At 37.5% G+C, this 13,680-nt stretch overlaps 1 protein-coding gene across 9 annotated transcripts in view; it reads right to left on the reverse strand.

Annotated features, from left to right (window-relative positions):
- Window positions 1-13,680, reverse strand: part of SCAF11 (SR-related CTD associated factor 11) — a 72,987-nt gene that overhangs the window by 25,865 nt on the left and 33,442 nt on the right. For 8 of the 9 annotated variants that reach the window (XM_008259359.4, XM_051851001.2, XM_051850997.2 and 5 more), the window contains exons 4-5: window positions 5,413-5,490; window positions 572-672 (exon numbers count right to left, since the gene is read on the reverse strand). In XM_008259359.4, the coding sequence (XP_008257581.2) occupies window positions 572-672; window positions 5,413-5,490 (179 nt within the window). Of the gene's footprint in view, window positions 1-571; window positions 673-5,412; window positions 5,491-9,326; window positions 9,495-13,680 lie in introns of all 9 variants that reach the window. The other variant, XM_051850999.2, reaches the window with a different exon arrangement.

The following is a 13,680-nucleotide window of genomic DNA, read 5'->3' on the forward strand; positions in this document are numbered from 1 at the left end:
ACTCTGACTTTACAAAACATAGAACAGGGCTGGCGCCGCGGCTCACTAGGCTAATCCTCCGCCTAGCAGCGCCGGCACACCGGGTTCTAGTCCCAGTTGGGGTGTCGGATTCTGTCCTGGTTGCCCCTCTTCCAGGCCAGCTCTCTGCTGTGGCCAGGGAGTGCAGTGAAGGATGGCCCAGGTGCTTGGGCCCTGCACCCCATGGGAGACCAGGAAAAGCACCTGGCTCCTGGCTCCTGCCATCGGATCAGCGCGGTGCGCTGGCCGCAGCACGCCGGCCGCAGCGGCCATTGGAGGGTGAACCAATGACAAAGGAAGACCTTTCTCTCTGTCTCTCTCTCTCTCACTGTCCACTCTGCCTGTCAAAAAAACAAACAAACAAACAAACAAAAAAACGTAGAACAGAGCTCACGTTAAAATCCAAGATTTTAGTTGATGCTACCAATTATACGCTTTCAAAGAAGCAATAAATACATTTAAGCCCATTTGGCTTTTTCTGAAGAGCTCTCTGGTGCACTAGTTAGCTCCTGGTATACCTACCTGGATTCCACTTCTAAAGGTCATCACTAACCTTACAGAGCCTTTACAACTTTCGTAACAGGAAAGCTGTTTCGTTAAAAAGCCTTCATTTTTCTTGTCTTTCGTTTCTCTCAACTGTCTTTTAACTTGAACCTATGAGGAAAACAAAATTATCGATTTAAAGCAGTTATCCAACATCAAAAATTTTCAATTTTCCTTTGAAATGCTGAAAAGAAAAACAAAGAAGAGAAACAAAATTGTCTGAATGAAAAGTATAATCAAAAAACATATGCTGGGGTTGGCGCTGTGGTGCAGTGGGTTAAAGCCCTGGCCTGAAGTGCCAGCATCCCATATGGACACCAGTTCTAATCCCACCTGCTCCTCTTTTATCCAGCTCTCTGCTATGGTCTGGGAAAGCAGCAGAAAATGGCCCAAGTCCTTGGGCCCCTGCCCCCACATGGGAAACCCAAAAGAAGTTCCTGGCTCCTGACTTCGGATTGGCTCAGCTCCGGCCGTTGCAGCCATTTCAGGAGTGAACCAGCAGATAGAAGACCTCTCTCTCTCTGTCTCTACATCTCTCTGTAACTCTGTCTTTCAAATAAATAAAATAAATCTTAAAAAACAAAAAAAACATATGCTTATTTATTCAAGCATGCCAAACCACAGGCTTAGTGTGTGCTAAGTTCTGGGGAACTGAAACAAAGAGAGAGGCTATAAAGAGATGCTCCTAACAGAGAGGAGCGTAGATTTGTGTACACAAATGGAACTGAGAAATTAACTCATCTGAGGATGTCAGAGAAAAAATTTTTTTAATTAATTTATTTATTTGAAAGGCAGAGTTACAGAGAAGCAGAAACAGAGAGAGAAGTCTTACATCCACTGGTTCACTCCCCAAATGGCCGCAACGGACGGAGCTGGGCCTATCCAAAACCAGGAGCCAGGAGCTTCCTCCAGGTCTCTCACATGAGTACAGGGGTCCAAGCATTTGGGCCATCTTCTACTGGTTTCCCAGGCCACAGCAAAGAGCTGGATGAGAAGTGGAGCAGCTGGGACTCGAACCAACATCCATATAGGACGCTAGCTCCGCAGGCAGAGGCTTAGCCTACTACACCACAGCGCCAGCCCCCAGAGAAGATTTTAATGAGTAAATGATTCAAGAGTTGCTCTTAAACAATGAAAGGGAATTTGTCTAAGGTAAAAATATTCAGGATGGAGAAAAGAACACAGAGTTACAAAGCATTTGAGAGGCCAGTGTGAACAGAGAAGAGAAGCAAGGCAGGATGTGAAGTTGGTCAAACTGTTAAGACCAGAATGTAACAGTCCTGGAATAAACGACTTATTCTATGAGTATCAGAGAGTAAGTGGAGTTTGTAAAGCAAGTGAATGAGATAATCAACTTATTATTTAGGAACATAACTTTGGCAGTCATGTGGACAACGAATCAGTTAAAGAGAGACTATACCCAAGAAACAAGATCCCAAAAACAAAAACAACCCTTACATAATTGTCTACATCTACACTGTCCAGGACAACAGTCACTGGCCACATGTGGCAACTAAGCACTTCTGATGTGCTTTGTCTGAATCCAAATGTGCTGTATCATACACAACAGGATTTTACAAACGGTACAACTTTAAAAAAAAAAGGAACATAAAATCTCCCAGTTGTAATTTTTAAAAAGTTTATTTACTTATTTGAAAGGTAGAGCTACAGAGACAGAAGTAGAGACAGAAAAAGATCTTCCATCTACTTGTTCACTCCCCAAATGGCCCCAATGGCTGTGGGTAGGCCAGGCCAAAGCCAGGAGCTTCTTCCAGGTTTCCTTTCCAGGTGGGTGGCAGGGGCTCAAGTACTTGGGCCGTCTTCTGCTGCTTTTCCGAGGCCATTAGTAGGGAGCTGAATCAGACATAGTGCAGCAAAAAAAAAAAAAAAAAAAAAAAAAGAGAGAGAGAGAAAGGAAACAGAGCAGCTTTGCACGTGAACCAGCACCCACACGGGATGAAGCAGTGCAGGAGGCAGCTTAACTCGCTGTACCAGAGTGCCAGCACCTCAGCAAAAATTCTTTAAAAGCATCACATGTTGAAATGCTGTATTAGACATGCTGGACTAGATATATCACTAAAACTCACTTCATCTGTCTCATCTCACTCTTTTAATGTGCCTACTAAACATTTTAAATCACAGCGTGGTTTGCAGCACACTTACACTGGACAACCCTGGACTAGATGACAGCACGAGGGCCTACAAAGAGACACCAGCACTGGAATGAAGATGGAACAAATTTAAGACACTGAGCAGAAGAAATCACAAAAACAAGAGAAAGCAAAGCGGAAAATTCCCAGAAATTTCTGAAGCAGATGACTGGCAACGTGACATCATTAACAGGGCTAGGGCAGGACAGGGTATGATATTGAGGTTACGGTTTGTTAAGGTTTAGATTCCTGTTGTATTCTAGATGGAGATGTACAGCAGAGGGGCTACCAACACAGAGCATGATCTCGGGGAAGATGTCTTGGCTAGTGATAAATGTTAGTAGCCATGCAAACACAGGTAGTACTTAAAGGGACCAAAGTACTTGAGAAGACTTAATGAAAGACAGAAGATCAGAGAAATCAAAAGAAGATCCTATAAGGATCCCAATGATTAAGAAAAGAATAAGAGCAGAGAGATGACAAACAAGATTATGAACAGTTAAGTTAGAAAAACAAGCATATATACACATATCAGACACACACACACACACACACACACACACACACACACGCCACAAGAGAAGGATGTCCTAGAAATCAAAGGAAATAGAAAATAGTCAACATCGGTATGCACAGAAAACTAACCATGGTATCTAGAAGTCAGAAAATTATTCTAAACCTTAGGGAGAATAATTTAGTAAAATAAGATGATAGAGGTGAATGCTCAATGGGAACTGCAAACAGAGGTACCTTAAAGGAGTTCAAATGTAAAAGGAAAAGGTAACATGAAGATTAAAAAGACGCCCCAAGTCCCACATCAGAATGCGTGGGCTTGAGTTCCAGCTCCACTCCTGATTCTAGCTTTCTGCTAATGCAGACCCTGAGAGAAATCAGTGATGGTTAGAGTAATTGGATTCCTGCCACCCGCTAAAATTGAGGTCCTGGCTCCCAGCTTTTGCCCCAACCTCATCCCAACCTAGCACTGGCCAATGCAGGATTTTAGGGAGTGAACTAGGGAATGGGAGCTCTCTGTCCCTCTGCCTGTCAAATAAATAAATAAGGAATTTTTTAAAAGATTTGTTCATTTATTTGAAATGAAGAGTTACAGAGAAACACAGAGAAAGAATGAGAGAAGGAGAGAGATCTCCCTTCTGCTGGTTCACTCTCGAAACGACCACAACAGCCAGGGCTGGGCCAGGCAGAAGCCAAGAACCCAGATCTCCTTCTTGGTCTCCCATGCAGGCGCAGGGGCTCAAACAGCTGGGCCACCTTCCACTGCTTTCATGCACATTAGCAGGGGCCTGGACTGGAAATGGAGCAGCCAACACTCAAACAGGCACTCATACAGGATGTCAGCATCACCAGCAGTGGCTTAATTCACTGTGCCACAATGCTGACTTCAATAAATAATTTTTAAAAAGAAAATGTAGAAGATATTTCATGACAACAAATATCTAAGACAAAACTGGATTAGCACTGTATCAAACCTTTAAGTAAAATACAAACTCTATTAAGTAAAAGCAAATTCTTATTCCAAGTGACAGAACAAAATTTCACATAGAAGTATCTTTGAAGATAGTTCATGCTAATGAATCTGTAGAAACACAATTAGAAGATTCGGAGGTGGAGGAATAGAGAATCTGTCTTCCAGAGAAGCCATAATATATTTTTTTATTATCTTACACATATATCTTTTCTCCAAGATACATACTAATTTGTACAAATAACAGTTACACACCTACAACAAGCAAATTTTTTATACATGTCAGTTTATTTGAATTGCAATCTTGTTTGTACCTTACATAAAGACTCAACTAGTAAAAATGTGTCAAAAGAAACTATAAATACCTACACTGACAACAACTAATGCTTCAATAACATGTGTTACTTACACCCTCTTTCCTACTTATACAGACAGAATCAAGCTGTCACTGACTAACAACAGTGCTATCTGGAAGCAGTTTGTTTTTCCTTTTGACAGCATCACATATGTGTATATTGAGTATTCTCATTTTTAGGCATTTATCAGTCAGGATTTACAGTGATATGTCAAGAAATTCCTTCCTCACACATTTTAATTAACTTCTATTCTCCTTTATTCTACATTTACTCATTAACTCAGAAATAACACTATTTTTTTTCTTGTAAGTCAACAATGTTAATATAATTCAAAATCATAACAGGCAATATCAATGAGGTAATTATAGTACATAAAAATAAAGACACTATTTTATATATAATTTCATTGGCTCATCTCCTCAAAATTATAGTATTTTTCATGAAAAAATAATTTTGGGGAGATGCCTTTAGATCTATTATTCTAACATTTTTTACAATGGAAAAAATGTGATCAAAGTGCTATGCAATTATTAAAAATTTGTGAAATACAGGAATTCTTAGACTTAAGATTAAGTGCTGGGTAATTAGTCTGAAACGTCTTTTAGAGCAGTCTCAGAGATCTAAAACACTGTGATGAATACCTTACTGACCACTGAGTCTATGCTCTCTCTAGGGAGTAAAGAAAAAGAGGTTCAGAATTTCAGTATCTTTCAAGTCTAGACTTGTCACCCTGGGTAATGATACCACATTATTAGACCTACAGTGTAACCATCTTCAAATATACACAAACTAGAAAATCTATCCAAACAAAACAGCCTTAATTAACTTTATATCATGCTACAAAATAAAATCTAAGACTTACCTTAACACAACCTTCCAATGCACTGAATTTTAACACTGCCTGAAAAGGTTTTCGGTCAATAGGACACGAAGCCAAAGTCTGAAAAAATGAATGACAAATTATATCTTTATAAAAGTTTATTTAGAATAAATCAAAATTAAACTATACTACATATATTTCTAAGATTTCCAGTGTAACCAGAATCAACAGAAAAATATTTTTCTTCTTTCGAAGACAAAGTAAAATACTCTCAGCCTATATTACACTGTAGAGCAGTAAAAACCTCAGATCTGTTTCATTCTTGCAAACACCTATTGAGTACCTACTGTATGGTAACTGGAATACACTGATGAGCAAAAATGCTAAAATCTCCATTAATCAGATCCCATTAAGTATCTACTGGTGTTACGAAAGGTGGGAGGGCACCAGCAGCTCTGTGATATGCAGCTGCCCACTACGCAGAACTTGAGCAAATCTGCCAGATAAAAAGGTAATGTCCCTTGCAGACAGTAACAATTAGTCTTTATCTCAAATTAATTATTTTGAATAGGCAGCTTTGCCACCACTAGACGTATGTAAAAGAAGAAAATGAAGTGTCTTCCTCCACCTCAGTTTCATACAATGTATGTTTTTGTAGACATACACACAAGTCTTTTTAATATACAGGATAAATTCATATCAACTGAATTTTGCCTTTTTTCTCTTAATGATATATCGCAGATTGGTTCATATTAAGTCAAAGTTGCCCTGTCCTTATCAGCATGGTATGCCATAATATATTAGATTATATTTCCTTTTATGTGAGTAAGGTTGAATATATTATCATATTTTTAAGGGCTAGCCAAAACTCTTTTTTCTTAAACTGTCTATTCATGTTCTTTGCCTAACATGTGACTAGGTTGCTGGTCTTTTTCAAAGCGAATTGTAAGTGTTCTCTATTTATTAAGGAAATTGGTCCTTTAGTTACTTTATGACTAAAAGTCAATTTTATTTAATTTGATGTAAATACTTTCAAAATTCATGTACATCAACCATAATTAAGATTTGCTCTGATAATACCATTAAGTATTATATAAGAATGAGCTTATCTCATTCAAATAACTTAGGACAGAGCAAGTTTTCTACTAGGGCAGGCAGCCTATGAACAAAATAACAAAAGGTAACATTATTAATAGCTATAGTTAAAAAAGTAAAGCGGCAGTTTAGCTTAATATCAAAGACAATAGAATCTAGATAAACTATATTTTTCCTTGGTGAGAAATATAATCTTTGCCTTTCTGGGCTTTTGCACTTATCAAGATATGCAGACACAGTACAGGAAGAAAGAGAAGTGTGGGGTCCCTGATCTTAGAACCCATCTTCACAAAGTTCCTGAGTCACTTGGGTTAGCTAAAATACAAACTGAGGCACTTTCTACCACTCCATATAAGTGATTTTTTCTTCCCAGTTAAGTGGGTGCACTTTGAAAAGAAAATGCTTCACTACATCTGAATTAAGAAATGAACCCTAACTTACATGAAGTGTTTCAAAAAATCCGTAGAAAATTATTTTTTTATTTTGGTGCAAAAAAATTCTGAAAGCCATGGATATGAAAGCTCATCAGAAAGTTCACAGAAAATACTTATTATCAAAAAACTATGTGCATATCAAATTTTTACACCAAAACTGTTCATTTTTAATTACATTTTCTATGAACTTTTTGCAGTAGCCTCATTTTAAGTCAGCTCACATTTGCTTAAGCCAGCCCAGCTTATCTTCAAGTACTATGACGAACATAAAATACTACTCCTTCCCCTTCAGAAACTCTGGTCTTAAGAAGCTTTGCCACAAGCAGCAACAAAGCGGTCTGTATCTTTTCAGCAGGGAACTGCTAACAGTAATTCTAGTTCAAAGAATTTAATACCCTAATTGCAATGTTTAGCACATTGGCATATACTATATGCAAGTTTTTAGGTTAGAAGTTACCGTAATACTACATCTATAATTTAAAAGAATATTTAAAAGTAAAATCTGTCAAATGCTTTCTACTTTTACCAAAGTTTCAAAATGTAGTTCTTTTTATCTCTATTTTAAAGACAAAATTAGATATATATCCATAAAAATAAACAACAATCAATGAAAATTTATTTCCTTACTTTTTTAAAAATCTATTTAAGATATTTGTGTAGTGGTTCTACCTACTTTCCTATTTTCTGTGTAAACTGGAGCTAGTGACTCAGCGTCTCTGTGCCACAGCTACCCTAGCATGTGCAAATCGGAGTAACAGAATTCACTTCTAAGATGGTTATGGGAAGTTACTGAACTCTCAGAAGAACACATGGAATACACTAAATATCATGTAAGGGTCTGTAAACTCCAAGTAGCTTAACTACCCTAATGGAAGTCTTAGTTCATTAGCAAAAAGACAACCTACAATATGATGGGACCTTCATGACTTCTTATTGGAATTTTCAACCTTCATGGCAGGCACAGAAATTAAAGCATGTAACTATTTAGATATTTCAATGTTGTCATTGCTAAGATACAAAGAAAGCCACTGTTCTAGAATTTACTCTGTATCAGATGCATCAGGCTTTCAAAGACTGAAATTACATAATCTCATTTCTTTCTTTATTCTCTGTTGACACCAGCAAAATTATACATTCATCTTTAAAATTTTCAGTCTGACATACTTTTAATGTAAGCATTTTATTTTGATACAGAGTTCTGGGTAAAGTTTTCATTCCTTTTTCCATAAGCATATTTGCCTTGGATTTGTCTATGGCTTCATTTCAAGCAAGGGTTCAAAAGAAAACAGAAAGCAAAGTGGTAGAGCTGAAAAACTGCTATGGATTATCACAATCTGTAAATACTTAAAATTTCCAAAAGATAATTTCATGAACACTAGAAAACAAAATAACTTACTGTGGGTCAGGCTGAGTAATCAAAATCTTTTAAAGGCGAGTTACCTCTCACAGTCTCTCTCCTCATAAGGAGAAAATAAGTCAGAAAACTAGTCACCTAGGGTACACAGTTAAGATACAATGCCACCTATTCTGACCCTAGGAAGAACACTGTGGCAAATTATTTACAAGAGCAAACAGAAGAGAAACTCAGTTATTCTGAATTAAGTCCTCACAGCACACTTGAATAAATTAAGAATAACTAAAAAAGAAGTGAATGAGAAATCAAAACAGGTTTAAAAAACGTAAGCGTATTTTTTTCTTAACATATACTACAAGGAAATTATAAGGCTACTTTAACATATAGCAAATTTCACTAACAGATATAAAGCATTAAATTATCTACAATGTGATAATCAAACAGCTTTAACAGGAAAATGTTACAAGTAAGTTTTTATAGAAATCATTTGGATTCATCTAATTTTAAAGCACTCCCATGAGAACCCTAACCTCATATCCAATAGAGTATCTATCCAGAAAATTCCAAAGATATTTTGAGCTTTCAAAGTCAAGCTTTTATCACTAGAATAACTGATTAAATTTTGAAGGTGTGAGGTTTTTAGAGTTCACATTTAAAATTAATGTAGAAAATTTTTAATGTGTTCATTGATTTAAAACCATGATTAATTTCAAGAAAATTAATACAACTTTTTTCGTTGTACACCAACAAAAATATTCGATTACTCATCATTGTGATTCCTTAAATATAGCAAAATATCTTTCATTCTTTACCAGCTTGAATCATTATAAATTTCATTCCAATAGCTTCTAAAGTATATAATTATTTCCAAAATCAAAGCAGTTTAAAAACACCATTCAACTTGATGATACAGCTACAAAATTAGTAGAATTTACCCACTGCTTTACAGTGCAGTATGTATTACACAGAACACGCACTTCTACCATGAATGCTCTGTAGTTAAGTTTTTATCAATTAAAGAGGCAATTGTGATAGAAAAAAAAATCTTCCTAATGATTTCAGTAAAAACATACCCTAGTGTTCTGAAGCGTTGTAAATTCCCAGCTCAGACAAACCCACATTTAAATGTAAGAACAGGAAACCTTCCTTATTTGGATTTCAGGATTCTTGATTTCTAATATTTCTTGCTTCCTGCTGCTGCTCTATCCTCAATCACATAGGCTACCTATAGATAGCCCCTCCTAGAGAGAGAGAAGCAAGTGTTAAAGGTAAGTGCTTATCGGTAGGTTTGCCTGCTGATGGGACTCTCTGGAGCATTTATCTCTCCTACTAACAATTAGAGTATATTCTATAAAATTGCAGTTTAAAATCAAATAAATATGATTTAGAAATACATACCATTAAAGGCTGATGGTTATTTTAAAGCTGTTCACCAAGACCTATCTTTCTCACTGATGGTTTCAAGACACAGCGCCTGGCCCTTCCATGTAAGTGCTCACTTGAGTCGGCCTACACCTTCCCTGTGGCACTGTTACCATTCTTGCCAGACACTGCCTTTTTACTCTGTTATTAGTAAAACGGGTTCTTTACACCAGCTTTCAGAAATGTGCTCCTAAAGTACAAGCGGCTGTCAGTGAGGACAAGAACAGCAAGTAACGATGCATTTCATCTTGCCACTCAAAGGAAGCCTCATGTCCTGCTGGATGTGTAAGAGCTGGCAGAATTACTTTTTTTTTTCAATTTCCAGGGCTGGCACTGTGGTGTGGTGGGTTAAGCCATTAAGCCACCACCAGTAATGCCAGCTTCACTTCTGTTTTTTTTCTTTCTTTCTTTCTTTTTAAGATTTATTTATTTATTTGAAACTCAGAGTTACACCAAGAGAGCGGTCTTCCACCCAGCGGTTCACTCCCCAGTTGGTTGCGACAGCCGGAACTGTGCTGATCCAAAGCTAGGAGCCAGGAGCTTCCTCTGAGTCTGAGTCTCCCACATGGGGACAGGGTCCCGAGGACTTGGGCCATCTTCTGCTTACCCAGACCATGCTGGATCAGAAGCGAGCAGCCGAGACTTGAATCCATGCCCACGTGGGATGCTGCCACTGCAGATGGCAGCCTTCCCAACTACGCCACAGCGCCAGCCCCCAGAATTACAAGTAATATTAATTTTCTCTGACATTTAACACTTATGACTTCTTTTTCTAGTATAAAAATAGAAAATTCAGTAAACTATCTGTATAAATAAGTTTATATATTCTGAACACTTAAAAAGAATCTACAAAATATATATGAATCTGTAAGAGTAGTAAAGCAGTATTAAACCAAAATCTTTACACATACACTCTATGTAATAAGTGTTCACAATGTAAACCATGTTTTGTCCTATCAAAGAATTTTCCAAAGGTCTCGTTCACAGAGTATACACAGCAGTGGATCTGGAAAAATTGGCTTCAAGTTTTGAAAGAGTCAGAACCAGCAATCTCTCTAAACCACTCTAAGAATGAAGGTAGACAGCAAGCCCTTCTGCCTCCCACAAGGGTGTCAATAATCAAATGAAATAATATATGACAATATTTTGTAAAAAGCTATTATTAATGGTATCCCATATATATATTTAAATCCTTGTTCACAGAGAACTATGTACAGGTCTAGGTTAGTTAAGGAACAGAAAAGAAAGGAAATTAAAAGTTGAGGAAAAACTAAGAGAAAAACTCCACATACTGAAGCTTTGCTGAATCACTATATTACTGAAAAGTTCACTACTCAGTAGAATGATGTGAGAACTTCTGTTTACTTTACAAAACAACATGTACATATAAATTACACCAACATGTTTTTTCCTATTATTATTCAAAAACACATGCCTCACCTGTCTGCACTAACACTGTGGCCTGACTTCTTCCAGAAGTCTAAGTCCATATTTAAAAAAAAAAAAAACTATAGGCTGTTTTCATTCACAGTATGGGTAAAACAGTATACCAATCAAATGTCTGATAAATGTTAAATTATTTTCTTTATAAATATTTTATCACTTAATAGGCCTTCTTTTGTTCAATTACAAATTCTCAGCTCAAACAGTGATGGTTTAAATTCTAAAATTTCACCTTTCCTTAAATATCAGTTACACGTTGTCTCTTTGCTCAATATTCAACAGGGTTTACCATTTATGAACTCCTTCCAACTAAATACAGTCATACTAGACACACTTAATTTAAATTTATTTTAGTAGACCAAAGGCCATTTAGGCTATGGGCCTCGGTTCCACAGGTTCCATTACCCTGGATCTTTTCACTCTAAATAAAGTGAATTCTCTGATAAGCTTAGAGACTACAAAAGGTCAGTTACTCACTCACTTTAGACTACCCCCGGCTCTTGTTTAAACAACCACAGAATCAAAATTTTAGAGCTTAAAACTAACTTTGATTTTGGAGACAGATATTTTAAGAGCAGGGAAGATCTCAGGGCTGTGTCTGAAATAAATACACTAAATATACACATGAATTTTTCTAAATGCTGGTTTTGTACAAAGCAGAATTTCTTCAATGTCTAAAACAGGAAGTTCAAAGTAAATGAGTCTTTTTCTGGTGACTGCTATCCCACTCTATTAAGTTTTTTTTGTTTGTTTTTTGTTTTTTTTTTTTAAACTGAAAGGTTGACTGAGAGGGGCAGACAGAGACAGAAGATGGTGAGAGAAAGGTCTTCAATCTCCAGTTCACATCCCATATGTCCACACAGCAGGGGCTGGGCAAGGCCAAAGCCAGGAGCCAGGAACTCTGTGGACTCTTCCATTTGTGGGAAACCAAGCATTTGGGCCATCAGCTGCTGCCTTCCTGGATGTACCGGCAGGAACGCTGGATCAGAAGCAGAGGAGCCAGGACTAGAACCAACAAACTCATATGGAATGGAGGAATCCCAAGCCATGACTTAAACTCACTGTGCCCCTAAGTCTGCCTCTGATATTCACTTTTTTTTTAAAAAAAAGATTTTATTTATTTGAGAGGTAAAATTACAGACAGAGAGAGGGAGAGACAGAAAGAAAGGTCTTCCACCCGCTGGTTCACCCTAGATGGCCACAACTGCCAGGCTGCAAGGCCAAATCGAAGCCAGGAGCCAGATGCTACTTCTGGGTCTCCCACACAAGTGCAGTGACCCAATTACCTGGGCCATCTTCCAATGCTTTCCTAGGCCATTAGCAGAGAGATGATTCAAAGTGGAGCAGTTGAGACACAAATTGGTACCCATGTGGGATGCTGGCATTGCAGGTAGCAGCTTTATCTACTATACCACAATGCCGGCCCCTGAAAAATGATTTTAACTTTGGGCTCTTTCTTGAGGTATTTGAAGTAGATTATTACTCGAGCTCTGAATCCTTCCCTTGTATAGCAAATAAGCACTAACAAAGTGAACTAAATGAAATTAAACAGAAGAACATGTAAGAAAGTCTTCACATACAGCATTAGGAGACTGAACACAGACATTTATTCCTACTCCCGAAATCTGAGTAAATTTCCAATCTCCCTTTTAAACAGAAAGAGGCTGAAGAATAAAATGAGAGAGCTCAATTAATGAAAATGAAAAAACAAACAAAAAAACCACTGGTGAATTTGAAATGTAATTCAAATAATTATATAAGTGTCAAAGCACTTATATAATTCAAAACACATCTAATTTTTATCACAGCAATAAAAGATCCAACCTGAAATTTTAAAGACTAAGTGATTTTCTCAACCAGCATTCATTTATAATTTCTAATGAGCAATTTATTAGTAAATCATTAGCTTATTACTGTTCAACTTAATGGTCCGTAACTGATGGCTGCTAGCCCAATAGTACAATGGCATAATTGGTACTATTCTGCTTATTCTCCCCTATATAGGTAAATTACTTTGTTTAAACAATGTCACAACGTTTCCCCATCCTGCCCTGTCCAGCATCACAACTTATAATCAGGACTTTCTTGGGAAAAGCAATTTCTCTTCAATGAAGCTTTATATGCATAGGAATAACACAACAGAAGGAAAATACTACATGTAAGAAAGGTACTGGGGGCAGGCATCGGTTTGGGTGCTAGACCACAAGTTAGGGTACCACATCCCATCTCACAGTGCCTTAATTCTGAGTCCCAGCTTCACTCCCAATTCCTGCTTCCTGACAAGGCACACCCTGGGAGGCAGCAGTGATGGCTCAAGTGACTGGGCCTCTGCCATCCATGTGGGAGACTTGGACTGAGTTCCCCAGTCCTGGCTCCTACCCAAGCCCAGCTCTGGCTGCTGTGGGTGTCTGGGGAATGAACCAGCAGATTGGAAGTGTCTTTCAAATAAATGAAATGCTTAATGTTTAAAAATGTTTACTGCAAACACTATGTTGTCAAATTATCTGCAACTTAAAAGGTCAACAAGGGTTAAAAATATAGATCTAAGCTTACCAACATCTA

Source organism: Oryctolagus cuniculus, chromosome 9 (genome assembly GCF_964237555.1).
Source record: "Oryctolagus cuniculus chromosome 9, mOryCun1.1, whole genome shotgun sequence".
Lineage (NCBI taxonomy): Eukaryota > Metazoa > Chordata > Mammalia > Lagomorpha > Leporidae > Oryctolagus > Oryctolagus cuniculus.